The sequence below is a fragment of the Rattus norvegicus genome, chromosome 18 (genome assembly GCF_036323735.1).
Source record: "Rattus norvegicus strain BN/NHsdMcwi chromosome 18, GRCr8, whole genome shotgun sequence".
In the NCBI taxonomy this organism is placed as follows: Eukaryota; Metazoa; Chordata; class Mammalia; order Rodentia; family Muridae; genus Rattus; species Rattus norvegicus.
In genome coordinates, this window is record NC_086036.1 from 53,127,027 (window position 1) to 53,154,440 (window position 27,414).

Below are 27,414 nucleotides of genomic sequence, written 5' to 3' on the forward strand. Positions count from 1 at the left end.
CAGCTGGCCTCCCAAAGTTGTCTAGTGTTTAGCTTGAATAAACTTCAACAAGAACCTAGACTCCATGTTGTCTCAGCATCCTGACAGCAACGATTACACACATCTATCACACTTGGCTGTGTAAACATGTTTTTAATACAAAGTTTAATAATAAGAACAATGTTTGCATTTTGAAGATTTTGGAGCAAAATCAAAAATTTACTCAATTTTGCTTTACAAAATTAATCATGGCTGAGAAGGAACACCATAGTAACTAACGCTGTTATATGAATATATGTTTCATGGCTTATGAAGTCTCTTTTGCTACATCAAATGCCTAGGTCTTCATGGAAAAGTACTTCATAGGACGGAGAGAAGAGGATTGCAAATGGAAGACCCTTCAAGAATATGCTTAACATCAGGCTTTGGGAATGTCTTTAATGTAGATCTTTATCTATTGGGCGCCCATGATGTTTATAGTTACTGACTGAATTTGATCTTGTGAAGAAGCCTTGAAGTTCCAATGGTTGACTAATGGTTATGAGTTTTAACAATGTCTCAGGAAGCTGGACTACCACATTATAATCGCACATGGCTGTGACAGCATCCTGAGGTCCTTCTTTAAAAACCAGCCCAGGGAACATAAAGTTTGGAGAGAAGAGCTTAGAGATTATTAAAGATGAAAGGCGTAGAGTCCATTGTGAACAATTTAAATGGAATTATAGTTTCAGAATCCGAGATGATTCATATAACGTAGGTGCATGGAGAAAGGAAGCGCTAAGTCCAATCATTCAAATTATAAACATCTTTCTAAACAAATAGCCAAACTTGGCTCTGAGTAGAAGTTCAGAGCTTGAGTAAGTATTCTTTGGCTAATTCCTGACTTTTTGTAGCAAAAACGGGGGAAATTAATGTATCAAGTCACTTAGACTAAGCAAGCAGTGAGGGAGTTGGTTTACACTGAGGTTGTCCCAAGAAGTTGGAGAATTGACTCTCCTGAGGAGTTGCAAACATCGGCCAAGCACTTATCTAACTAACATAGGGACTAACATAGTTTTCGCTTTTGGAGTTGCTAAAAGAGAGCCCCGGTCCTTTCAGATTCCACTCCTCTGAGTCTGTAAGCTGTAACTATCTGAAGACAAGGCCTCTTTGGCAGAGTAAGCCACAGCAATGCAGACTGCTTCTGACCCATTACTTTCTGACCACACCGAATGATGCATAGAGGAATGAGGGTGGGTCATAATGTTCCCCGCACCCTACTGCTGGCACAGCCAAGACGTCAGTCCAGTGTCAGTGGGCCGAATCACCAGAGAAACCACCAGCCTGACTTGTTAGATTTTATTTGTCCTGTTGTTTTGCGGTGTGTATTTGAGAGGTGCAAGGGGAAAGGGAGGGAGGGAGGGAAGAAGAAAGACAGGGTAAGGGTAAGAAAAGTTAATTGAAAAAGAAACAAGTTGAAACTCAGGGGGGAAAAACCTTCATGCGTTCTTGAGATTACACACTGATTCTAATGTTAGGCCCTAAAATGCAGCTCCTGATTCCTAGAGCCTTGGGGTCTGGGGGCATGCGTGCATGTCATTGTCTGATGCGCACAGAGAAGGCTGTCTTCTTAGGCAGATGCTCCACCTAGGTCTCCCGGGGCTGCTTAGTAATGGCGTTGTCTCCCGAGGGATGAAGTGGCAGAGCTGAAGGGCAGAGGGGTGGCCTTGCTCTCCTGTAGCCAGCACTTGGCAGTTGGTTGTGTTGTTGCAGATCGGACTTTTACTTCAACACAGAGAGTGGTGAGTGGCCAAAAGAAACCCAAAACAAACAAAGCCGAGGGATATTCCTCCTTAAGGATGATGCCGGAGAATTTCCAGAGAAGTAATGTTTTCCCCCTATAAACAAGAATTTCATCATAAAATATGGAAGAAAGTAATTTGAGGATTGTGCCATGCAGCTGGAGTCTAAATTTGACAACAGTTCCCCCACGGAATCCTATTTTATTCGTGTGGTCTCCAGTGGGTGGCTTGTTTGGGGGTGGGGGTGGGGCTGTTGAAGCCACAGTTGTCCCGGGTTGCCCAAAGGGATAAGATATCCAGCCACCTGCTAGCAAATTTACAGATACGGTGAAAATCTGATTTGCTTCTTTTTAAGTCATTCTTTTTCTCTCTGCCTCTCCCACAGATGCTGCTTTCTGTAAATCATTTTATTTTCTTTAGGGAAAGGAGTCTTAGTTCCCCAAATGCTTTGTGATGCCCTTCCCGAAAAGTCTTTCCATTGACTGAGTTGGCCTAAAGGTTATAAGCCATAATCAATACTAAAGCTGGTGGCTGCAAGGGTGCTAATTGATAACCCTTAACAGGAACAGTGCCAGCAATCAATAGAGAAGACACAGCATAGGTAGATTTACAGCTTTGATTTTGAAAGGGTTCGGGAATGCCCGGTGATGCTCTCCTGTGCACTCCCTTTGAATGTTAATGTTTTCTTGAAGACAGTTTCAGACTCACGGAGAGGATACTGCCTCTACTCACTGAAGCAGAATCCTCGGAAGAGTTGCTGAGGCAGAACTGAAATCATGGCTTGCCTCAAAGAAGCAGCTGTATTGGCTGCTAATGACGCCTCACACAGAAAGACGATGCTCCTTTAACTCGAGGTTTTAATGGGAAGTTTCTAAGCCTGAGAGACAACAGCTTTAGAGCTGGGGTGTGCCATCAGCTGCTGCTGCTACCTCTCTGTCTCCTGCTTGAACTCAGCCTGGCCGGGGAAGAATGGAAACCAGACAGGCTTTTAACTACCTGTAACTGTTTCACCAGGAGATGAAGCAAGCGGTTGCCCAGCCAGACCCAGGTACTCGATCATAACTGTGTCTTTGAGCTAATTAGATGCTTTTCTGTAACTTTGTAATTTGTGCATGAGCAACAATCACAGGTGCCTTTTGGGTCGAAATGCTGAATTTAAATTTGACTGTTAAAGTCTAATTAATCAGCTGCTAGGGAAAGTTAGTTCAAGAAGGTAAAATGTGACTAACGGTAGCCCCCTGATAAGAGCACATTTAAGTTTATCGTGGTTCTGATACTGCATTTTTAAAAAGTAGGAAAATAGGTCTTTCCCCCCCTCTTTCGTAAGCTGTAGTAAATTATTCTTGGAAACTGTTTGCCCATAACAGTTTCCCACTTCGTGCGACCTTCTAAAAAGGTAACAAGAATGTTTTGTTTTGTTTACAAGGGCTCACAACTCAGTAACTTCCTAGTCACTGTTGGTGACAGTGAGTGCTGAGCACTAGACAGCAGGAGCCTTTGGGGTGGGGTCCCCATGTACATCTTTTCTACCACAAAACACAGGAGGAATGAGGCAGAAACCCCAGAGGAACGGGAGGGCTCATTATTTGAAGTTTACAGTGCTACTTTACTAATTGTGCCTTCAGTTTGCCCAGTTAAGGTCTGAGTACCGCATGGCTCTTGGCTGGACTGCAGCCCTGCCTTGCAGTCTCTTTAAAACTCTCTCAGCAGGTGTTGGGGGGAAGATGATATTGAGAAAGAAGTACAGAGGAGACTGGGGCTCTGGTTAAAGAGCCATTTCCCCCAATGAACCAGAGGAAACAGCAGCAGTGACAGAGTCCACTTCCAAATGGCATATCTGCAGACTGACTCTGCAGGGATGAGCAGAAAAGAAACCTTCCACACAGCAGTGTGGGAAGACTGCAGAAACTGCCTGTTGACATTTGGAACTGACCAGCCTTGTGTTAAAATATTACCTGTGAGCTTTCTAGTGTCCTAGAGTATATTTTTCAAGAGTATAAAATAATAATTGCCCTCAGCTGTCTTGTGAATTTTCAAGCACTGGTGAGTGTTGTATTGGAACAGAAAAGCAATATTTAGAAAAATATATATGTTGCCATGTATTTATGTCAACCAAAAGTAAAGGTGGAACAGAAGGGTTGAAAACGTTGTGAAGCACTCCGACATCTCAGGGCATTTTACCTGGAGTTTGTTAGCTGATCGCTTGCCCTGTGAATTATTTGAATTTCTATGAAACATTTTGCATCACTGTATATATATACCCAACTGTGTGGAAACTGTTGACAGGGCTAATATGCAGAGTTTCTGACAGATTCCCAGAACTTTGCCTCTAGAGTGTCTTTTCTACAGGCACTACACGAGGACACTCTTAGCTGCATACGCTACGGCTTGAAAAGCAGTCGGCCTTACTGAGTTAATGAGGAAGCCCATATAGAGGGCTCACTCAGAGTTTTAGGGGGTGATGGACAGTTGAACCTGGGAGGTTCTTCTGCTTGGAGTGGAAGAGTATGTCAAAGCTATGTGGGAGAACCTTCAGCTCTGAGAGTCAGAATGTGGCTGAGGTTTTCTCTGGCATAAAGGTAGAGACTGAGTTTACTAAGCCTCAGTCTCAGGATATGTGTTACTTAAGTCTTTGAAAGTAATAGTCAATTCTAGGGCTATTGCAGAATACCGCAACACTTTAGGTAGGTTCATCTCTGCCAGACACTGCAAATTCAGTCCTGCCTACCTAGCCAGCTCCCTTCCTGTTTGTCTAAATAGCAGTCTCCCTACTCTGCCAGATAAATAGTAATGAAGTACACAGGATCTCTTCATAGGACAAAGTGTCCTGTCAATACGAACTGGACAAACCCATGAGTGTTCTTGTTTAACGGACGGACTGTGTTTACATCTAGTTTTAAAAACATGTCAACTTACGAAATTAGGTTTCTGACCTAGAAGCTTTAAAAACTAGGCATGGCAATTATGCGGTTTAGGAGTACCTAAAACACAGTGCTGCCTTACTCTGCCCAGCAGAGCATTAACAGCCAAGAGATGAGAGGAAGGATAGAGGCTACTCTTGAGGTAACTGATGTGCCATTGTGTGCTTTATTTACATAGCACAAACTAGAAATAAATCTCACTTTGCACAAAAGTGGTCAAGAGGGAAAGCATCTTTTCCTACTGCTTATTTATTGAACACCCAGAACGTGCCAGGCAGAGCTGCCAAGGACTACAGCTGTCATACCCACCACCACCACAGTGCGTTCCAGGAGGGAAGGCATTTGAGACATAACTGTGAGGGTCTGGAATTAGGGGTCTGTATGCATTCCTGCAGGTTGAGGTGGCAAATGCCCTCCGTTGAGTGTGTTACTGCCACTTTAAAAATGAGGTAAGAAATGCGTTGTGGCTCTAAGATATGCTTTGATTATAAGAAAGTATTTTTCCTTTTTGTGAAATTGCATAATGAGATGCAAATTAGATAAAATGTCCAAGGGCTCCCAGTCTGAGAAGAGTGCCTGTTGACATTAATAGTCTCCATGTAAGACATTAGGATTCAGTGTATTTTAGAGGACTGAAATTCTTCTTCAGGAAGCAGATTATGTAAGAGTGACCTTTTCATTAGAAGGGTAGTTGCCTATATCTGGCTGATTGTTTTATTATACTTTGGACCCCACCCATTGGCACCAAAAGCCAAGAAAAACTGAACAGCCATATAACTACTAGCTTTTTAAATTGTGTAAGATCTACGACTATTAACATGTCACAGTGACTTGAACTAGTCTGCGATTCTTTGAAACAAGATGTGTTTCTAATGCAGCGATCTCATAGTTCAGCTCGGCTGAATGGCTTGGGTTTTCATCCCTTCATTGACTTGGTTAACTGGAACCTTGCATTTCAAATTCAGTTTCCTGGGGGTCAGGCATTCAATCCGATCTATACACAAATAGGCAATGACCCTAAGTGAGCAATGCATTCCTCAGGAGTTGTTGCTTCCAAGGGAAGGAGGCACACACCATGGATACTTGTTCTCTGAGAGGAGCTGCGAGGGCTTAGCCTGTGAAGACCCCAAGAACAGAGATAAAAAAATACACAGGTGGAAGAGCAGTGTGCATCGTGAAGAGGACCTGGAGGTGGAGGTGTTGGGGGCATTTTAGGTGAGCAGGCAAAATCAGAATATTGTTCCCTGGTGTCCCTAGACTCTATCACTTGGGATTTTATTTTGACCAGTGTGTTGGCCATTTTACTAGAAGTCAAATGAGATTTGATACTTGTTGTTCTATTTTGAACAGGAAAATAAGTTAATAGCACAGAAGATTCCGTTGCTGTAGCATTACTGCTCTGTGGTTCTGGAAGCATCAGAACGTCACATCCCAGGGAGTCAATGGCCCGGCACTAGAGCCTCTAGGAGGAGGAATAGTTAGATTTAGGATGGACAGGATGCAGTGTATAAGAAGGACGGATGCACAAAAAGGACACTTTGCAATTATTAGGACGGCATGAGGAGAGGGACAGTGAGAATGGGCCCCATTCAGATAGGCTGCTTACAAAGTCTGCCAGAGTAATTCAGGATACTTTCCACTCTGTCATTTTCAGAGTCCATAGAGCTTGACTTGAGAAAAGGAGTATGTTATATAATTTTTAAAGGCATTTTTTGAATCGAGTCTTGTTGCTTCAGTATTAAAATTAGACTTTATTTCCCAAGCAAACACAATTGGACCTGGCAGAGAGAGGACACAGATGCTCTGCGTGATGGGGAAATCCCACCAGGGCCAGACGCTGCTGTGAGTAACCACGGTTCTTCTTTATACTTAAAATAACTGCCGTGTGCCATTAGTAAGACTTAGGATGATTGCGCCAAAACCTTATTTTCTCAGATGTCTTTGTTCATTAAAAAAAGATTTTATTATTGCTCTTCATAAAAGGGAGATTTCACTATTTAGTTAAAAGTACTAGTGAACTTTTTGTAAAAATAATTTTTACTGAAAAAGGGGCATTTTACTTTAAGATGGGCTTTTTGTAATTTAGGTTCTGAATATTTTGTGCATTGCGGTAGTTAAGTGGTGAAGTTTACTTCTTCATTCTTTGTTTTTTTTTTTTAATCTGATTTTTTTCCTTCAATTTGAGCATGCTGTTGAACATTTTAAATTTGTAAATTACCAATTAGCTGATTGCAGGCTCCAAAATTAAGTAGCCTCTTTGAGAGATTTCAACCGCTTCTAAATGAATCCGTGAAGTACTTGGTCTTTGTCTCTGCATCCCCTGGTCCTTTTGTAACCGTCCCTTCTTCAGCCAGCATTTCTCCATTTGTTCATGGAACCCATGGCTGTTCCACTGCCCTTCCATGCACATCGGTCCCATGGGCATCCTTGCCACACCTTCTGCATTTTTTTCCTCCTTCATCCTGTCTTTTCCTGTTCCTAGTGGGGACAGGTCTCACGGAAAACTCACTGCTCATAGCATTAGGGTGACACACTCCTTGCTGAAATATTAACTTAGTAAGAAAGTTTGGTTCTCTGACCAATGTATGTTATTTTAGGAAGACTTTGGGCATGGTGGTATGCTGGAAGAGGAGAACTTTACAATTTACAGGGCACTATATAAAGTTTTCAAAATTCTTTTGCTTGTATGTTCTTACTGAATTGGTATCGATATGTCTGTCTGTCATCACCATCTATATTCAGGCTTCACAAAAAGGCTTTCTATGATTAACTGGATATTTTGCACTCACCTCTCCCTTCCTTCCTTCCTTCCTTCCTTCTTTCCTTCCTTCCTTCCTTCCTTCCTTCCTTCCTTCCTTCCTTCCTTCCTTCCTTCCTCTCTCTCCTTCCCTACCTACCTCCCTTCTTTCCTTTCCTTTGTTCCTTCTTCCTTCTTTCTTTTCCTTCCTTCTTTCCTTCCTTCCTTTTCCTTCCTTTTTTCCCCTTCCTTCTCTCTTTCCTCCCTTCTTCCTTTCCTTTGTGTGAATTTATTCTTTCCTTTCTTCTTTCTTCCTTTTCCTTCTTTCTTTACCCCCCTCCTTCCTGCTCCCCACCCTCTACCTTCTAAAGGTGGGTGCTAGGGATAGAACAGAGCCTAGCATAGACTAGGCCATCTGCCACTGAACCGCATCTGCAATTGCATTTTGCCATGTAACCGGCAAAGTGTTGTAAAACCATGAATTAAAACTGATTCTTAAGCCATTGTCATAATTAGGTTGTGGAGAAGTGAAACACCGGAGTCTCTTACGAGGAGACGGAAAGGGACGGGGGAGGGGTGGGCAATCTGATGAGGGGTGAGGCAGTCTGATGAGGGGTGAGGCTAAATTCTAGGGATTCCCGTGGGGCTTCTTCATTGCTGCAGACACTGAATGAACAGTGCACCTGCCATTGGTTGAACCTAAGAACTATGAAACGCTGACCCAGGGACCACTGATTGCCATTTGCCCTGATTGGAGAAGGTCAGCAAAAATGGATCCAGTGCCACGATAGCTCCCATTGCTCAGACACCAGCAGTAGGGAAAGGAAGTGGGCTGAAAGAAGGCTGTGTTGCACTTCTCAGCTGTCTTGTAGCATGGGGTTTATCTCCCGGGCTTATGGGTTCTCTCTATGGTCCCAGTTGATTGATTTGATTTCACAGATCCGATATCCTTAAGTTTGTAAATTTATATAATCAGTTATCTCTTCTTCTACATTTACTTTTGGGGGTTGTGGATTGTTTTCACTTAAAAAAAAATCTAGAAATGCATACTGAACTCTTCTGAGAACAGAACAGGCTCTTTTTCTTTTTGGGCCAGAGGAAAGCTAGATACAGACTGAGCTTCTGGGGAATAGGAAGGAGAGCAAGGGCCACACAGAGGAGTGGAACGGTGCCCATGGGACAGGAAAAGGCGAGTGAGAAAAGTGCCAGTGAAGGCTTGTGCTCACTCACCATCGGATGGCACACCCTCATCCTCACCCTTGGATAATTTTATATTTGGAGTGACTAAGTCCAATGGGGATATTTTCAGTGACTGCATTTGCCCTAATCTGTTATGAGAAGGAAGTTACAATGGAGGACCTAGCTACTCTCCTCCCCTCTTCTTGAGGCCTAGTAAGAATTAACACCCAAGGCTGGAGGATGCTTTAAAAGTAAGCAAATGCAAGGCAAACCCAATCCATCACTCTCTCCTATATTTCTAAAGGGCCTATTTGTTTTTAAAATACAGTTAACTTTTATCTCAACCTTGCTTCAAAAGGAGCATGAATCATAAATGAGACAAGTATTCCAGAATCCAGGAGACAAAAATTAAAGCGGTAGAGGTACCAAAGGATCCAATAGCCTCAAACTGGTGACTTCATACTCTCAGATGCTGGTAGTTATCCCCTTTGTTAAACTTTTCAATGGGGATTTTATTTTATATTTGTTGATGTGTCAAACTACATGTACTCTGTTATTCAGATGAACAACGGTGTACTAAAGGTGATATTCTGAAGTAAACTGAAGAAGGGTTGTGGTGATGGTTAGGTCATGATTTCTCCTTTTACTCACTTGCTTACTTCCATTGAGCATAAATTTTCTGGAGTCATGTTAATTTGTATAGCCAGCTACTCTGTTACGTCACAAGCAGTATGTCACATCACGGTCATGCCTAGTATGTGTATGTTTTTTCTTTACAAAATGTAAATTGACTTAGCACAGAGCCTGAAGATTGTAATGACCTTTGTATATTCTAGTATCTGCCTTTAAAAGCAAATAGCAATATCTAAATGTCTCAAAATTTAATGCTAAATGTAAAATGTAACACTAAAAAGTAAAAACTGTCTCTGTCTCTCTGTCTGTCTCTCTCTGTCTCTGTCTCTATCTCTATCTCTCACTATCTCTCTGTCTCTCTGTCTCTCTCTATCTTTCTTTGTCTCTGTCTCTATCTCGGTCTCTGTCTCTCTCCCTCCCTCAATATAATGATGTCAAGGAAGCCATTATTGAGAAATCTGTTCTTTAAGCTGTAGATGATCAAATTCATCCCCCTGCCCCACTTAACTCTCTAGGTTTTTCCCTGGGTCAAACTTTATTTTCGGAGAATAAAGGTAAAAAACAAACCCTCTCTTGATGGTTTAAGACTCTATGGTACCTTCCCCTCAGTTTGGCCAGTAGGAAGCAGTCTCTCCTTCAGTCCTGTCTGAAGTGAAGCAACACTTTCTTGTCTTTTCTACATCGCTTCATACTCTTCAGATGCTCTTCAGACATTCATCTTTATCCCAGTACCGAGAGATATGCAGGAAATTCTGAATGCATTTCCATAACTCACTGACTCCTCTAAGGTCCCTTTTAGCAGCAAAGGGGAAACCAGACTCCAGAGCCCAGAGTCCAAAGCTTCCCTGAGAGTTTCTATATTAAACATTCCCTTTTTGGTCTTAGTTTCCTCTCACTGGAGTTGTAGAGGTCCCTGCTTTTATGACCTTTGGATGTCAAGTGTATCACAGTGCTGGCACACGGTTGTTGTTCGATCTTGTCAATAATATTATAGTGGTGAGAGAGTTACATTGTTGGAAGAGTAGGAGTAGTCCTGGGAAGAGAGGTTGCATATTAAGAGCACCCTTTGAAGCCACCTTTGTTTTATAACTTATCTTCTGAGTTGTACTTGAATTTCTTACCTAGCCTTTCTGCCTTTCTGGTCCCAGTTGATCATTCTGAGGACAATCTGGTTATTTTGTGTATATGTATATATATGGAGAGGAGGCAGAGAGAGAGAGAGAGAGAGAGAGAGAGAGAGAGAGAGAGAGAAGTCTCTCTAGTTTAAAGAGAAGTTGGCTCATAGACTACATCTGAGAAACATGCTGTGATTCTAGAAAACCAGGTCCCATTCTGATAGTTGCTTCCTCTTCTTTCCTTTCTTCCTGAAGATAACTCAGCCCCTCCAGGGAGCAACCATGATCTCTGCAAACTGATGATGGAAGAAAGGGGAGCCAGAAGATACTGTGCTCTGGATTCCCAGGACAATGGATGGAGGACAGCCTGTCCCTTCACCCCTGGTACCCCTTGGGAACGGATCAGATTATAGTATGTCTCTGGAACAGAAAACAACATTTGTTTTTGTGATTCTGTTGTTTATCTTTTTGGGCATCCTCATTGTCAGGTGCTTCCGGATTCTTCTAGACCCATATCGGAGCATGCCAACCTCAACCTGGGCTGACGGGCTTGAAGGTCTAGAGAAAGGGCAGTTTGACCATGCCCTTGCTTAGTGGGGGCATAGCAGGCTGCCCTCCCAAGGAGGCAAAGGGCTTAATGTCTGAGCAAAGCTTCCTCTTTGTTGAATGTTCTTAACAAATGTAATTTTTACCATAACTGGCCCAAGGACAACGACCCATTATTTCGTAAACATGCTATTGTGTTAAAAGTGTCTTGAGGACAATGGAAAGTTTATATCTCTAGACCCCAAGGAGGAAGGTGCAAACATTTGTCTTTACTCAATGAATGAATATTGTTGAAGATATTGTAAAACCAAGCACACCAACCCTTGTGTAGATTTCACTGTCAAATGAAGCTCTGTCTGCTCAGAACAGATAATAAACCCGTGTAGAGACAATGTTAAGGGGCTACATATTTCTTGCAAAGCAGGGAACACTAAGAAGCAGTGGTAGGGTTAGAAAAATAGTTATTTACTTAGTAACTCTGGATGAGAATGCTATCATTTTTAATTTTTAAATAATGTTAAACTCAAAGTTCACAGAGTTTTGAAACTACCAGTCCTAATCCAATCTCTGTATGCCTATAGCTAACACATTTAAATGCATTGATGTATAATTTGAATCTATTGTACTTCCGTTCCTGTTGGAACTAATGGGTTACAAGCACAACTTCAAGGTTATATTTTGAAAGAAAGATGATTGCTTAGCAAGAAGACTATGGCTGGAAGAGGATTATGCATTTTTATGTGCATATAGTTACCAAATAAAAAATTTCAAGATGCAGTAATATGTCCTCTTATTTTATTGAGATAAAGTGATGGTGGTGGTATGTACTACTGAATGGGTAACATTTCCCCAAAAGACAAGAGAGAGCAGGGGAGGTCATCATGTTCCCTCCCCTTTCACAAAAGGTGCCTATGGACTGTCCAGCACAGATGTAGTCTGTTTTAAAGGGGGATGTAGGAAAAAGGAAAGGGAGCAGGGAAAAGGCAGGGGTACGAGGCAGGGAGATGGATACTCTCAATATGCAAGCATGAAGATGTCAAGGCTGGAGAGATAGTTAAGTGGCAGAAGTCCGCAACCCGTGGTTGAAATGCTACCTCAGAATCATCTGCAGAGCTTAATATATATTCTGATTTTTATTATAAGTGCCCCACAAGACCATGATAAAAATCTGTCAAACAAAGTAGTAACAGTCACAGGCACATGGTAAGTTTGAGGCCAGCCTGGACTATGTAATACCCTCTCTTAAATAAACAAATAAAGCATCCAGAATCCCACCTGAGACTCTCCCAGCTCCTCACTTTCTCCTCAGGATACACCATGGTCTTCTATCCTCATCCTCAGGCTTGGTTCTATAGAGTTAAGGAGCAACCATCTAGGAGATAAAACGTGAGTAATGACGGATGTAACCTGAAGCCATCAGCGAAGATATTTGCTCAAGAGACAGTTGCTCCCGTGTGGTAATTCACATCTGAGCTCGTGGTACAAAGCCTTATGCAGTATGGTATTGTCGTGACAGAATCTAGAATGTGACATTTGAGGGGGAGCAGGTTGTGGGGTAAGGAGCCGATGGTGTGAGTGGGAATCTTTGGAATCAAGGATAGCTTGGCTGGAGAAGACAGTGGAGAGAGGTTGCTGTCCTCATGGTGGACAGAGGTGAGGCTGGGCTCCCTATGATAGTAGGAGTCACTATAGACTCATGAGAAAGAAATGACACTAAGAACCTTGTCAGTAGTTCCAGCTTCTGCCCCCTTCCTCGGGGCAACCTCAACTTCAGTTTCTATAAGGGAAAACGAGAGAAATATCCATCCATTTGCACTGATGTCTCTGAGCCCAGCCACCGAAGGTAAACTCACTGGGGCTTCCCAGGCCTGCTCTTCCAGCCCCTTTCTTTTCTACACTATATTTTCCCAGATTATAACTTCTTATTCTCCTCCCTTCACTGTGTCCCTCCCCACCCCCATCCTCTGTCCAGAGCAAGAATACCATAACAAGTGATAAAAAGCTTTGGGCTCCTCAGAGTAAATCGATCCCCTCTGAGACACGCTCACTCATAATTACTCTTGGCTCCTTGGGGTGAGAAGCACATTTTCAAAATGTCAGGTAAGCCCTCCCTCTTCTGCCTTTCTCATTGCAGGAGTTGCAGAGTAGCACCGCCTATCTAACAAGATATTTATAATGAGTTCAGTTGACCTTTATCATGTAGATCTGCATCTCCGGATGGGAAAAAATATCTTTCCCAAGGTCACTCACTCTAGAACTGCTTTTTGATTCAGAAAAACATGGTGATGTCATTTGTAGTCTGAGCTCTAAATTACAAGTCCGTGGTTTATGTCCTTCAATACACCCTAAGTTTTTACATCAACATCTCTTCCTGCAAGAATCCTCTTAAAGTATAAATAGGCACAAAACATGTTTAACTTGAGGTATGGACGAGATGAACTCAACTCCTGCTGTTGGATTCATAAGCAGGAGCAATTCTATTTTCGAGGGTTAAAGTGGACATAAGATATGCAATTTCAGGAGGCAGAAACCAGATCCTATAGATACTTATACTTATGTAGAAAAAACCTATTCAAGTTCCCTTTTTATTGTCCTCACTGCAGAGTGTGATATGCAAATGTTTTCAGGCTATAAGGTACATTGATGCATTTGCTATGTTGAAAAAAAAATTTACCAACAAGAAATTAAAACCCAAGCCTTGTAGTTTCAAGATGTCAATGTTCGGAATTGGCTTGTGAAACATAGAGAAACCTGAATGCTTTTGAGAAGAATTTTAAGCCCCAAAGCACTGGGTAAAGAGAAGCACTGAGGTGGATGGATGTCCTGTTTATTGATTTATAATGAGGTTTCCAGAAATGGTGCTCAAAGTACTGGGCACACACAATCCAAGGTCAAACTGGCCTGTACCTGAAGGGATTATTTGCCTGAAAAAAAAAATCCCTGAAGCTTTGTCCAAACATCTTGTTTCTGAGAAAGGAGAAATGCAATTTCCGGGCAAATGTTCACTCTGTAGACAGGAGACCTTCCTCTCCTACAGTTGGCTTTGCCTGGAAGAGTCAGGACCCAACCAGTCTGGGGTCCTTTTCAAGGAGCCTTTTATTGTTGTTTGCACGTTTACATTAGCATTAGAGTACTCTGCTGGCTTTATTGTAGTGGAGAAATGTGTTCCAGCTTCCTGATTCAATGCTACATCCTAAAGGCTCACAAAGTCGTCTAAGATCCTGTTTTATAATATCCAGACTGATAGTCCTGCGAATGCACTGCTTAGAGAAAGAGGACTTTCATTTAAAGCATTTTCTAGGGAGATACCTCTTCTCTCCCAAGTCCTTTCATTGGCCCCAGGATGCCCAGCTTATTCCCGCTTTGAAGGAAGCAAAACTTCATGGGTTCTTGGCGGATTCCAGAACCACAGAGAAAGACAGTTGTTGCCCATGCTGGGTGTCCCATTTCACACATAATGAGTCAGAGGAAAGGGTCCTATGGCAGGACATAGGCTTATAAAACACATAGGGTATAAAATGCTTCCTTACCTCTGGGTTCTTTTCCTTCCCTTTTGCTCATACATCTGATTCTGTCAATCTTCGCTACTTAGTATCACATCATTTTGTCTGTGTGTCATCCAGGATAAGCAGAACAAAGGGACCAGCTAATAAATCCGTGCCTGGAAACATCCATTTGCTGACTGACCCAGAGGTTACAATTTTAGTCTCTTTCCGCAGCACGGAAACACTTGTTTTGGAAAAAGAAGTCCCTTTGCTGATGTATTATTTTTAAATATCATGAATTTTCGGCTTATATGTCAGAATTGTTTCCGGTTAAATTGCAAGAGATCCTTTAGCAGAGATCTGTTCTTGAAACACAGACGCATCAATCTAGAGAAAGGCTTCAAGCCTCCTTTAATCCAACCAGGCTTCTGAGCTGTTTTTCTTAGCTGAAGGGGCATGGCAAACAAGGGAGCCTCCAACAGTGTTCACAGAGACTGGATACTGCCCTGTCCTTGGGTCATCAAAGGAAAGCCTGTGTGCTCTGGGGACCCAGAGACTCTGAAGACTTACCCTCTGAGAAGTAGCTGGCGTTTGAAAGCAGAATTTATCCTTTTCTGTTCTGCCTTTCTTCTTGGCTACAGTTCTCCCTCCCCTGCCATCTCAGCTGAAGTTTGCTCTCAGCAGTTGAGCGGCTAGGAATCAACGATGGTCTGAAAATATTAGATGGAAAATTCCAGGAATAAACTGAGAGATAACATTCCCATCATTTTTAAAAAGTCACACGTTGCCATTATAGTTATTCTGTCATTGTTGAGACTTTAATGGGAGCCTTATCATAAGGATAGAAGCAGAGGAAACACTTGAGTATCTGGGGGATTCAGGACTATCTGGGGTCTTCAACATGGAGGGTACCACTGCACTCTGCTAATTCGAGTGTGGGAAGAGGCCTGTGGAAGTATTCCGTTTCTCTGTTACATGCATCGTTCGCCAGTGACAAAGGGCAGGCAGGCTTCATCCTGACCTCACTTAACTTCACAAGGCATCCATTACATTCTCTCGTGCTCTGCTCCGTAGAAAGCACATCCTTATCAGCCGGCACGTCCTGTCCTGCACTTTTCATCACTAGATCTTGTTTTGCATCTGGAATGACAGCAATTGTTTTGCATCTGGAATGACAGCGATTCCTACTAGGCTTCCACGTGACTGCTCTGAGGATGTAGTTACTACTGAAAGCCATTCTCCACGGGCCTCTCATGTTTCTGAGTGATTTCCAGCAAAGGGCAAGGTGCTTCTCTTTGTGAAGAGGTCTGTGTTGAGATGCTATCTGCTCCTCCTAGGAAAACAACTGAACAGTTTTGCTTGTAGCCCATTACAGAAGACTGGCATTTCCCAACTTCAAGATTCCTCTCCCATTAAGCAACCCACTGTGTGTACATGCTTAGCTACAACCAACCCGGAGTTGTCCCATGGAAGTTGGCAAGAGACAGGAAGATAGCGCTCTAGCATGTCCTCTGTGTCTGACCTAGGAGTTACAGCATGTCAGCATCTATGAACAGGTCAGACTGACTGAGGAGCGTGCAGTCGCTGAGAGTTCCAGTTTCTCAGAACAAACACATCTAGTTTCTTCAATCGTGTTTTGTATTGTCAAATGCTTCGGGGAGCCATCTCTTCTTTTTATCAAATTTTGTATACTCATCAGATTCACGGTGACTCCAGTATCTAGAAAGGAAAAGAAAAGTCCATGTATAATTAACTAGAAGGAGTAGAACCAAAGCAGACAGTTTTTTTTATCTTATTTTATATTTCTGATTGGAGAAGTGATGCTTCATCAGGCACCTTTCAAACAACCTTCTAAAAAACCACAAAGTCAAGATATTACAGAAAAGGACAATTTATTCAAAAATGATTATTAACCTGGTATCCATTCCCCTTGCAGTTTTGTTTGGATCTTTTGAGTTTGAAGTCTTTATGTAGTTGTCACTGGTAAGTTGAATTAAGTCTGCTTCTCATAAAGTGAAAATCCTCTTATCAAATTAACTTGCTCTTTGACAATTGTTCTACTCTAACCCATTCAGAATGTGCCCATCCACCATTATATTCCTTCCATTGCTGCATTTCTGTTTTTGTTGTTCTGAAAACCACGTGTGTGGTTGGCCAAGATAAAAGGATCCTTTGGGCAGTCACATATTGACTGAGTTACTTAGGATTCCCATAAACCCTTGACCATTTTCTAACTTTCTAAAGTAGAGACTTGCCACTCCCATCTCACCCTATTCAGCACCCCATCCTAATCAATACCAGACCCTATGCAATACCTTCACACCATTTCTGTGTAGAGACCCATATCCCAGTCCAAGAAATAAACATTCTTCTTCCTAAATGTATAGCCCCCTTGCTCCATCATCTGGAACTCCTCATAACCTGACTTAGCCTGGTATATTTGTTAGTTGTGCCCTTACCTGTGAATCTTCTCCAGGTTTGAAGATGCCATGGTTCTCCAGGTTTCAGCATGCCATGCATATACTTACTGATATTAGTGATTAAATCCTGAAGGAAGGAAAGATAGGGAAAGAAAGGAGAGAGAGAAAGAGAGACAGACAGAGACAGAGGGGGGAATGAGAGGGAGAAGGGGAAGAGAAAGGAGAGGAGGCAGGGAGGGAGAGAGAGAGACAGAGACAGAGAGAGAGACAGAGACAGAGAGAGAGACAGAGAGAGACAGAGAGAGAGACAGAGAGAGACAGAGAGAGACAGAGAGACAGAGTGGGAGTGAGAAGGGGAGGAGAAGGGGGAGGGAAGGAGGGAGAGAGAGAGACAGAGATAGAGGGGAAGTGGGAGGGAGAAGGGGAGGAGAAGGGGAAGGAGGGAGAGAGAGTCAGAGACAGAGACAGAGGGGGAGTGGGAGTGGGAGGGAGAAGGGGAGGAGAAGGGGGAAGGAGGGAGAGAGAGACAGAGACAGAGACAGAGGGGGCATGGGAGGAGAAGGGGGGAGGAAGGGAGAGAGAGAGAGAGAGAGAGAGAGAGAGAGAGAGAGAGAGACTGACTTCCTCAGTAGGAAACTTGAAGAAGATGCTCACAGAGGGAGCCCCAAGGAGCACAAAGACCTACCTAGAGCTTGCAGCAAGCACCAGAAGGCAAGAAAACCCAAAGCAACATTTGTGTACCTTTCAGAGCTCAGATAAAATATCATGGATTCAAACTGGACAGTGGGAGACAGCACTGGTAGCAACTAGGGGCTCTGCCCACATCGGCTTGGCCTCACTTCTCCTACCTGGTTCTCACTCCATGACTCTGGTTACACATGGATAAAATCTGACGATGAAGGCTGTCAGTTGCATGTGCATCTGAGATATGTGCTTGAGATATGGCTGAGGCAGCGACTGAGGACAAGTATGGGACTGCAGCAACCTGGATAATTCGTTCTACGTGGAACGCGGTAGGAGGCTCCTGAAGCAGCTGGGTATGTAGTAAGCTCAGTGGTTAGGCACCAGCTTAGAATGTTCAAGGCCCTGAACTCAATTTTTCTCAGGTTCACTTCCATAAGTTGTAAATTGAAAATTTTGGGCTAATTTCCAAATCCCCTTTACTTTCCAACAAAATATTCCTTAGTTAGGACTTTAGGGGTCATTTACAGACTACAGTGCAAAGGAGGTTTAAAGAATTACGCATATGCCCTCATCAAACCCTGTGTGAACTAGTGTAAGGATTTGAATTCATGACACTGCAAATACTTTCCAAGCTGTAGAACAGCTCCAGAGATCAGACCAGCAGAGACCACCACAGAAATAAGGAAAACTCAAGAAATAAAAGCTAACATAGAATTGAATCAACGTTCTGCGAGAGTTGTTGTCGTCATTGTTGGTCTTTAGAAAGTACAGGAGAAGGAGAAGACTTTAAGGGACTAAAAAGCAGCTTTTGACAAGGACTGAGGGTTCATCGGCATGCTTGCCTGGCTGGCCTGTTTTGCTCGCCTGGCTCGCCTGGCTGGCCTATTTCCCACAAGTGCTTGGCTTGCTTGCATTTAGCTTCTAATCTTCACCATTTTTGTGACCTTGGGAAATCAATGAACATTTTTATTTCTAATTTCTTCCCTCATGAAATGAACATAACGGCGAGTAAGCAGATGTTGCCTCAGTGAGTAAGAGCCTCTGTTCTTCAACCTGGAGACCCTGAGTTAGGATCCCCACACTCATGTAAAAAAACACAAAAGCTTGCCTAGCAAGCGCAAGGCCCGGGTTTCGGTCCCCAGCTCTGGGGAAAAAAAAAAGAAAAAAAAACACAAAAAACCTCCAAAACAAAGCAAACCCCCAAACAATAACAACAATAAAACCCAAACAAACAAATAAAAACAGCCAAACCAAAAATAACAAGGCTTGGCCTCATATTCCTTCAGCCTGTGCGGTCAGGATAGGAAGATCACTGGGGCTTGCTGGATGTCAGACAAGAACCAGCCTCAGCTTGAGCCCTGTCTTGAGGGAAGACGACAAAGGACTATAGAGCAGAACACCCAGTATCCTCTTCAGGCCTCTTCATATGTACACCGGTATATGAACTGCACAGGCTTGTGTGTGTACATCACACACACACACACACACACACACACACACACACACACACACACACACACTAAACTGAACCTAATATCATTAGCACCTCCCCCTACAGTGATTTCTAAGGATTAAATGGGACGAAGTTAGCCCCTAACAAGCTTTCAGTAAATGCTGGCTCAGAAAATGCTATGATGGGAAAGGTGCCTCTCAACATAGGTACAACAGGGGAACACTGCTATTTAAATATGCTCTCAAATCCTGACACTCCCTTTAACAAATTAGACTCCTGCATGTAAATGCTACAAGATAGCACTTTTGCGATTACTTCATTTTAGTTTTCCAAGTTCAGAAAGTAACTAGGAGAAAGTGAAGATTATTCTTTAAGCTCTACGCCTAAAATAAAATCTTCATCTTTGGAGCTCACACAAACCTCTAGGCATTGAAAGACAAGGCTTCTCTTTTTCATCCCCCCAAAGCCGTCTTTCATCAGACTGCCTTTTCTCTTTACAGGAGCCAACTTTGAAAGCAATTAGAAACAGATAGGATTCACCGAGGCTCCTTGCTTCTTTGCTGGTGACCTTGGTAATGTCAATTAAATCCCTCCATTTCTCCCACAAAACGTTAATAATAAATGGGACGTTTTAGCCCATGAATCAATGACCTTTCGAGTGCTTAAAGCCCTTCAAAAGTATTAATTGCCAAAATATGAATACCTGAAAGTACTAAACTTCTGTTTGTTGTTTCCAAAGAGTCAAACAAATTGCGCCTTTTATTGTTAAAAGGTGACAGGCTGCACAAGCCACAGATGCTGCCTCCGTGGTCCCCACCTTCCACAGCAACCCTGCGGGCCGTGTGGCGACCGTTCCTTAGCAGCGCAGTGTCTGCTCTTTACAGTCTCTAACTCTTGGATAAGTAGAGGCGCTTGCTGCTATTTTTAGTTAAAATCTGTTTTAAACGGGGAAAACATTCATCTTGAGATTACCCTCCTCAAAGAGTTCCAAGGCTGAGCCTTCGTGGAGGTCACGCTGCTCTTCTGAGGGATCTGTAACTGGAGTCTCAGAGAATTCTTAGTCAGTGAGGCCAGGACTGGAGCCATGTGTTTATATAAACCCCTCACCACGGGGCAAGCTATGAGAATGGCATGTCCTCTAACTCTTGCAAAGGAATCTTTGGCAACGAATCCCGTTGACTCTTTGGATTAGGTAGCCCTGCGTGGTAGGCTTGGTACACTGGACAGATTTCCACGGTGTCAAATTATTGCCCAACAGCTTTAGTGGTAAGGGTTTTGGTGTAGGAGGCATCTCTGGAGAGGCAGCATCCAGTAAGATGTCACTTGAGTTTTAACAGGGTAGCCTCGTGGGCAGCTACTCTTCAGTGTTAGCTTTTGGTTGGTTTGACAAAAAGCCTGAGATAATACATTTAGAAAAAGGAAAAAAAGATATATTTTGGCTCATAATTCTGGAGGTTTTAGTCAATGGTGTTTTGGCTGTGTTCCTCCAGGGATGTAAGTAAGTACAGAGAGGCGGGAACATGTGACAAAAGAGACATGTAGCCAGAAAGCAAGACCGAGACAGGAAGAGTCCAGAGTATGCACTCTGATAGCTAACTTCCTCCATGTAGGCCCCACCTCTTAAAGGTCTCACCTCTTCTCAACGGCTTCACAGGACATTTAAGATCCAAAGCATGACACCTTCCCAGCAGCGCGACCCCTGTGGCCCTGACAAATTCATGCCTGTTATCTTGGATTCTATATCACTGGGGCATTGTCTAGCTTGGGCTGATGTTTTGTACCATTTAACAGATGGACATTTCCATATGGCGAGGACATGTTTCTTTAGTTTTCTTTTGCTCTTCATGCAGCCATTCATCGGCATGCAGAATGAATGCCTAATGAGTATCAGACACTGTAATGGGCCTTGCAAACATTACCAAGAGGACAAACACACTCCTTGCTCTCTGGGATTTGCATTTAAGTTGGAGGCAAAAGAGCTTCAAACGTCAGCCATTTGCTACTAATAAATTTTGAAGAAGTGAACATTTTGATTATTTTTTTCCTGAGATGTTTTCAAGTTTGCCTCATGTTCAGTTTCCCCTCTAGAAACAGTAGTTTTTGTTGGTCTAGTTTTTGCATTGTAAGTATAATGCCAAATGAATGCGATTGAAATGTCTCAACATTTTGAGAAAGGAATCCAGTTTCTAGAGTTTATTTCATAGGATACTTTTAAGATGAATTTAAAGAAGATCCATGCGTTTAGGCTAAATTAAAAACCATAATTTTTAGAAAAATGAATTAAAGAAGGGACATGGTGAAAGGAACATTGTCCTGGTGACTCAGAAGCCCTCTCCTCTGAGCAGGAGCAGGGCTGGCTGAAATGTCTAGAGATTCAGAGCCATAGGAACACTACACCGCCTGGACCCTGCTTATGTTGGGGAAAGGATTTATTTATAATTAGCATTCACGCCCTTCTATTTCCAAGCTAGCAGAACTTGTCAAATATTTAATAGTTACGTTTTGCACAGCATAAATGAACTCATTGGATATCTTAATAATTACTTATCCTTAAGGCCACAAACTCAACTATGATAAACATCCAGATTATGAGTCCTTATGGGAAAAGATGGGAGGCCCATTGCCATCCTTTTAAAATCCTTTTATTTAATTAAAAAAAATGGGAAATAGAGGAATGTGTGAGTATATGGTGGGAGTCTCTCTCTCTCTCAATCTGTGTGTGTGCGTGTGTGTGTGTGTGTGTGTGTGTGTGTGTGTGTAAGGGATATGTATATATGTGTGTAAAACACAGAGGAGGATACAGGATATCCTGCTCTATCAAATCTCTGTAACACTTCCTTGAGATGACTCTGTTACTGTACATATGACTAGGCTGGCAGTTGGCAAGCCCCAGCCATCTCCTGCTGTGCAAGCACCCACAGGGCCAGAGTTACAAGTGTGTTTGCTTATGCCCAGGTTTTATCTGGTGCTAGGCTTTGAGATCAGGGCCCTATTCTTGATTAGCAGACACTTGTGGCCCAGAGTCCTATCTGAAGACTCCCTTAACTGTCCTTTCCTTTCTTCTTAGCTACCCTTTCTCATGTTGAAAATTACTAGTGGCTCTCTGTACAGGAATTTCCTTTGGATTATTTTTCCTTTCTTTCAGATTAAATTTTACTTTTTAACTCCCCTTCAGTACATATATAAATATACTTAAAATGGAAAATTTTTTGTTCCCTTTGACATAATCCCATAAATGAGAGATATGTGAAGTTCTAGCTTTTAAGAGTCACACCCTCCTCTTTTCTTTCTTGCCAATTTGAAATGGAATTTAGTATAATAAACATTTACTTAATAAGCAAACCCAAACAGGAGAATTCGAGTGGAGGGATTGTTTTACATTAAACATTCAGTAACAAAGACTAGCTAGCTTTTTCAGTGTAACTTACTAGCTCTTCATGGCTAGAAGCCCTTGTGAACTTTACTGTAAGGGTGCTCATATCTTAAAGAGACCCACGGGGTCCCACACTCAATCATTTAAGTACAAGTTGATTGGTCTCTACTATGACTGAGCAAGTCTTAAAGGAATGCCTTAAGGAGGAGAGGTGAAATTCGTTTTCTAAGAGTCTACACAGAATGCATTGTGGGTAGCGCTCGCTAATGCTTCCAAGCAGTTGCCTTCTCATTCAGTAGATGTAATGACAAAGTGTCCAGGTTGCTGTACTGATCCAGGGGAAGCCTCGGACTTCCAAGTACTGGGATTGTAGACATATGTGCCAACACACTCTGTTAAGAAATGGATTTTCCAGGTTCACCCTTTTCTGTGTTCGTGCACGACACCTTCCCCCAAATCCCCACATCCATGCCAGCACATGTGCACTCCCCCACACACAACCACACACATGCATGTACATCCACACACATACAAACAGGAAAAAAGACTTTTCCACCCAACAGAACTTCATCTTGCTTTGCATTTTTTATTAGCCCTTGAGAATTATGGGTAATGTGCGAAGGATAAAGTAACCATGGGCTATAAAAGTTTGGACTTTATTTCATAAGCACAGAGAAGTAATTTTTATTATGAGCAGCTAGTAACCTGATTTGAAACTTTTATTATTATTTTTTCAGTACCAGGGATCGAAACCAGACCCTGGTGCTTATCAGGCCAACACTTTGCTACTGAGCTACATCTGAAGTTCTCCAGAATGATTTATCTTTTTAAAAATGAAAAGTTTTGAATAAAACGTTCAAATGATAAGCAAATGATTCCATCCATTTGACTTAAAGATTCCAGAGAAATATCTCTCATGGAATATGACAGACCTGTTCCAAAAGGGCCACAGAAATAGGAGTATTTCTTCCCTCCCGATTGCAACAACTGGGAACCAAATCTTCAAATATATTAGCCTAGGGGTCATTCCCAAGCAGACCACAACAGTGTTATTTCCGTTCCCACTGCCCTCTAATTTAGCATCCACGAGAGAAACAGCAAAGGAAGATATGTAATGCATAAAGATAATTGACAGTCTCTGCCCTTTTAGACAAAACTGATAGGTAGAACCTCCAGAGAGCAAGAAAAATGTGTAGTTAAATGCTAAGTCATGTGTTGCGTTAAATGACATGCTGGAAGGACATGGAGAACGCCGAGGGCTAGTTGAGTCAGGGAGAGTCAGGAAGGCTTCTTAAATGTTCCAGAGAAAATAGATAAGAAGTGGGGAAATGAAGATTTTTTAGTTCACGTAGCCCAGATGAGGCTGGCACAACGCTCAGAGAGAAGACGAACACCTACTGTGTGACCATTGTGCACCTCAGTCCCCCTCACACTGCCTCTTCTCTCTTGTTCTATCCTCTTTTCAGTTACAGGGAGGGGGAGGAGGAGAGAGTAGGAGAGGTAGAGAGAGAGAGAGAGAGAGAGAGAGAGAGAGAGAGAGAGAGAGAGAGAGACCCATTTCTATATCCTATACGCATGCACACATGCAGTTTGTGGCTCTATACATAGAGATATTGGTCATAGATTTACTCCCCAATAGGGTTTATCTTACACCAATCTCAAGTTGTTTTCCTTTTGTTTTTGTTTTGTTGGCTCAAAACTGGCTGCTGGGAGTGGATGATTTATAACCTTTAAATCTACAGTTACTAATCCATGAGGGAACAACAGGTATTGGCTGTCATAGGACATACCCACTGAACATCCTGACTCTGGACATCAAGAATAGCTTAACACTTATTTCAGGGAGGCATATTGCTTTTATTACAAAAAGGAATCCCACAATGTAAAGTTGGTTGTCTTTTGACCAAAGCTACCTTACCCTTGCTTGTCCATACTTTTAGTTATCATTGCTGCGGGAAGCAGAGGGGAGATTGCTCTGTAATATTGTCCCTCTGGATTTGGCAATAAAAGCTAAGAAAAAAAAATAAAGTATTTCTTCAGTTCAGTGAGTTAGGATCGAAACAAAAATTTCCAGTTTCATAAGTGGAAGGTACAGATGTGAATCATGAGTGCTGTTATGAGCAAAGCCAGGTTTCTTAAGCTATGATATAGAGCTCATACATAAAACAGCATTGTTCTCTGTAGCTTCAGTTGTGCATGAGTGTGTGTGTGTGTGTGTGTGTGTGTGTGTGTGTGTGTGTGTGTGTGTGTGTGAAGTTCCTGGGTTTAAAAATAATTTGAGCCATTGTAAGTTGAATTAATTTATTGTGGGGTTTTGTAACACTTGTAGAAGTTTATTAATTCATTATAACCCCACAAGCTGGGACCAACACTCTTTCTGTAGTGCCAATTGAATACAACACTCTCAGTCCATTATTGTGTTGTTAATAGTCCTCCATGAGCAATTTGTGGCTAAATAGTCACAGATATGTTCTGCAGATATAATAAAATAGGCACCATCATATCTGAAGCACCATCGGTTTCTCTCATGGATACTGGATTTAAGGGCAATGGGGAACTGAAATAACAGTGTGGTGGTCTGCTTGGGAAGGACCCCCAAAGGCTAATATATTTGAATACTTGGTCCCAGTTGGTTGTTGTAATATTGTCCCAAAACAAGTGCTCTCAGCTGCTCTAGACAGAATGTCTGCTGCTTGCTCCTCAGTTGTGTCACCATGACGGACTCCTGTTTTAAATATTTATTTATTTTATGTATATGACTATGCTGTTGCTGTCATGCCAGAAAAGGGTATCAGATCCCATCACAAATGGTTGTGAGCCACCATGTTGTTTCTGGGAATTGAACTCAGGACCTCTGGAAGAACATTCAGTGCTCTTAACTGCTGAGTCAGAGCTCCAGCTCCATGATGGACTCTTAATCATATTTGCCAGTAGAGTAAAGCTGGATCTAAAAATTTATTATCCCCTCCTTTCCATTACAAATCTCATCACAAACTTATAGATATTTCTAACAAGCATTAGCAATTGTGTTGTTCTTGATTCTAGCACAGGAAGTGTATATTAATCTGTTGTGTGATTCTATCATGAAATACCTGTGTCTACATGTTGCATAAATAAAGCTCACAGCTCCATGGCATGGTACTGGCACCAGCTCTGCTCTGGTGAGGTCCTAGGTGGATGACATGCAATGACAAGTATGTGGAAGGGCAAAATAACAAGGCTACTCTGTCAATCCTGTTTGAGAGCACATCCCTAGTTACCTGAAGAGTCCTAACTAGGCTCTATGTCTCGAAGGTTCCATCACTTCTTCACATTGCCACATTAGGACCTAGAATATGATACAGGAACTTCACAGAAGGAGGTCATCCATGGGCCATACTAAAATCATAACAGTGCATGCATGAGTCTGCATCTGGGTGTGTAAACAAACAGCCTCTTGGAGTACCCTTCCCTTTACAAATATCATCATACATACCCTTCGTTTTTAGGACTGCCTTTCCTTGCATATTGAAGCAAAAACACTTTGTTGTCCTTGCTTCTCACATGTCGTTGGAGGCCTGGCGCTTTTACCAATGGCTGCATTGATTCCTGCTGGGGGTTGAGTGTTGGTGGGTGAAGATGTCACTTCCATTTTGATGAACTCTGGCTTCTCATTCTTGCTCTATTGAATTCTCAAGTTCTTCTCAGCTTTCACTTCCTATCTGTCAGGCCATTTTTCTGCACTATTTCACTGTGTTTTATGCTGTCCAAACTCTTTCCTCCCTATCAGAGTTTTCTGAAGGACATGGGGACCTGAAGGAGAGTTACATAAAATACACAGCACGTTTGATGTCATCTAACCTTCACTGTTGGACAGCTTGCTCTTCAAGGTTACTTGATGGTGTTAATGCACCAATGGAGAGCAACACACACACACACACACACACACACACACACACAGACACGCACACACACATTCACACACACATGCACATATGGACATTCATACACACATGCACACATACACATGCACACACACACACACACACACACACACACACACACACACACATACACTGGAGGAAATGTAGAAAGAATTAGAAATAAAAAAGCATTGACCACAAGTTGTTATGTCAGTATTGACAATAAGTGTTCAAGCTGGGTGAAAAGTACCTGAGGCAATTGCATTTTCTACTCTATTCGAGTGTATGCCCAAAATGCTGTAATAAATTATTTTTTCTCTTTGGTGCATATAATATATACATAATTAATATAGATTATGATATATTATACAATTAATAGCTGTATAAGTCATAGATACATTTACTTTTAACTCACGCAAGAGGTGAATTGATGAAAATGTAGAGGACAGAAGTGAACGTTAGATAAAAGACAAACTTAAGGGCACACTGGAAATCTTTTAAGAAGGGATACAAGGATGTCAAAAGCCTGAGTTATTTTCTGGAGCACAAGAAATTGTACCAAAGCTCAGTGGCCACAAACACCAAGCATCCATTATCCCAGAGTCATGAGTCCAAAATCCAGGTGAAGTCCGGTGGATTTTGCTGGATCAAGATTTTTCATAACCTGCGATGAAGTTGTTGCCTAGGGCTCAAATCATCTCAAGGCTTGGCCAGTCGAGTGTCTGCCTCCAAATCCATTTATGTAGTACTTGGCAGAGCTCTGATCCTTAGTGGCTATTAACCAAAGACATCGAATCCTGCCATGTTTTTTTCCATTATGTGAATCCACAACATGGAGGAGGTTACCTTAGAGTCAGTGGGGGAGGAGGGAGCTCCAGATAGAAGTCATGTTCCTCTTGTCACTTAATTTCAGAAAGATGTTAGAGTTGTCCACCTGTCTGCAGTGTGCCAATAAACCCAGCCATCGAAAGAGAAGATTATACAAGTTTAAGACCCCCAAGAATAGGGAGTCAATGCCTGCCAGCCACAGTTTACTCTCTGAGTCCTGGCAATCCATCTCATTCTAACATCCCAGGTGGATGCATGGCCTGCTAAAGTCCCTCAAAGTTTCATTCCATCCCTGCATTAGTTCCAAGTTCAGAAGCTCAGCATCAGAGTAAGGTGTGGATGCTTAAGTTCAGGTCTCTGTGTAGTCTCTAGATATTT

At 42.4% G+C, this 27,414-nt stretch overlaps 1 protein-coding gene and 1 long non-coding RNA gene across 2 annotated transcripts; one reads left to right on the forward strand and one right to left on the reverse strand.

Annotated features, from left to right (window-relative positions):
• The first annotated feature begins 2,478 nt into the window (after window positions 1-2,478).
• Window positions 2,479-11,668, forward strand: Ctxn3 (cortexin 3). Its single transcript, NM_001134696.1, has 3 exons — window positions 2,479-2,808; window positions 6,445-6,523; window positions 10,601-11,668. The coding sequence occupies exon 3, from the start codon at window positions 10,697-10,699 to the stop codon at window positions 10,937-10,939; it is 243 nt and encodes an 80-aa protein (NP_001128168.1). The 5' UTR covers window positions 2,479-2,808; window positions 6,445-6,523; window positions 10,601-10,696; the 3' UTR covers window positions 10,940-11,668.
• A 2,034-nt stretch (window positions 11,669-13,702) lies between these two features.
• On the reverse strand, window positions 13,703-19,685 carry LOC100910189 (uncharacterized). Its single transcript, NR_131081.1, has 3 exons — window positions 19,637-19,685; window positions 16,836-16,923; window positions 13,703-16,095 (listed from the first exon to the last, which is right to left on the reverse strand). It is a non-coding gene; the product is annotated as an uncharacterized LOC100910189 (long non-coding RNA).
• Window positions 19,686-27,414: the final 7,729 nt, after the last annotated feature.

Coding starts and splice junctions, on each gene's coding strand:
- Ctxn3 (NM_001134696.1), top strand. CDS start 10,697: ATGGATGGAGGACAGCCTGTCCCTTCACCCCTGGTACCCCTTGGGAAC.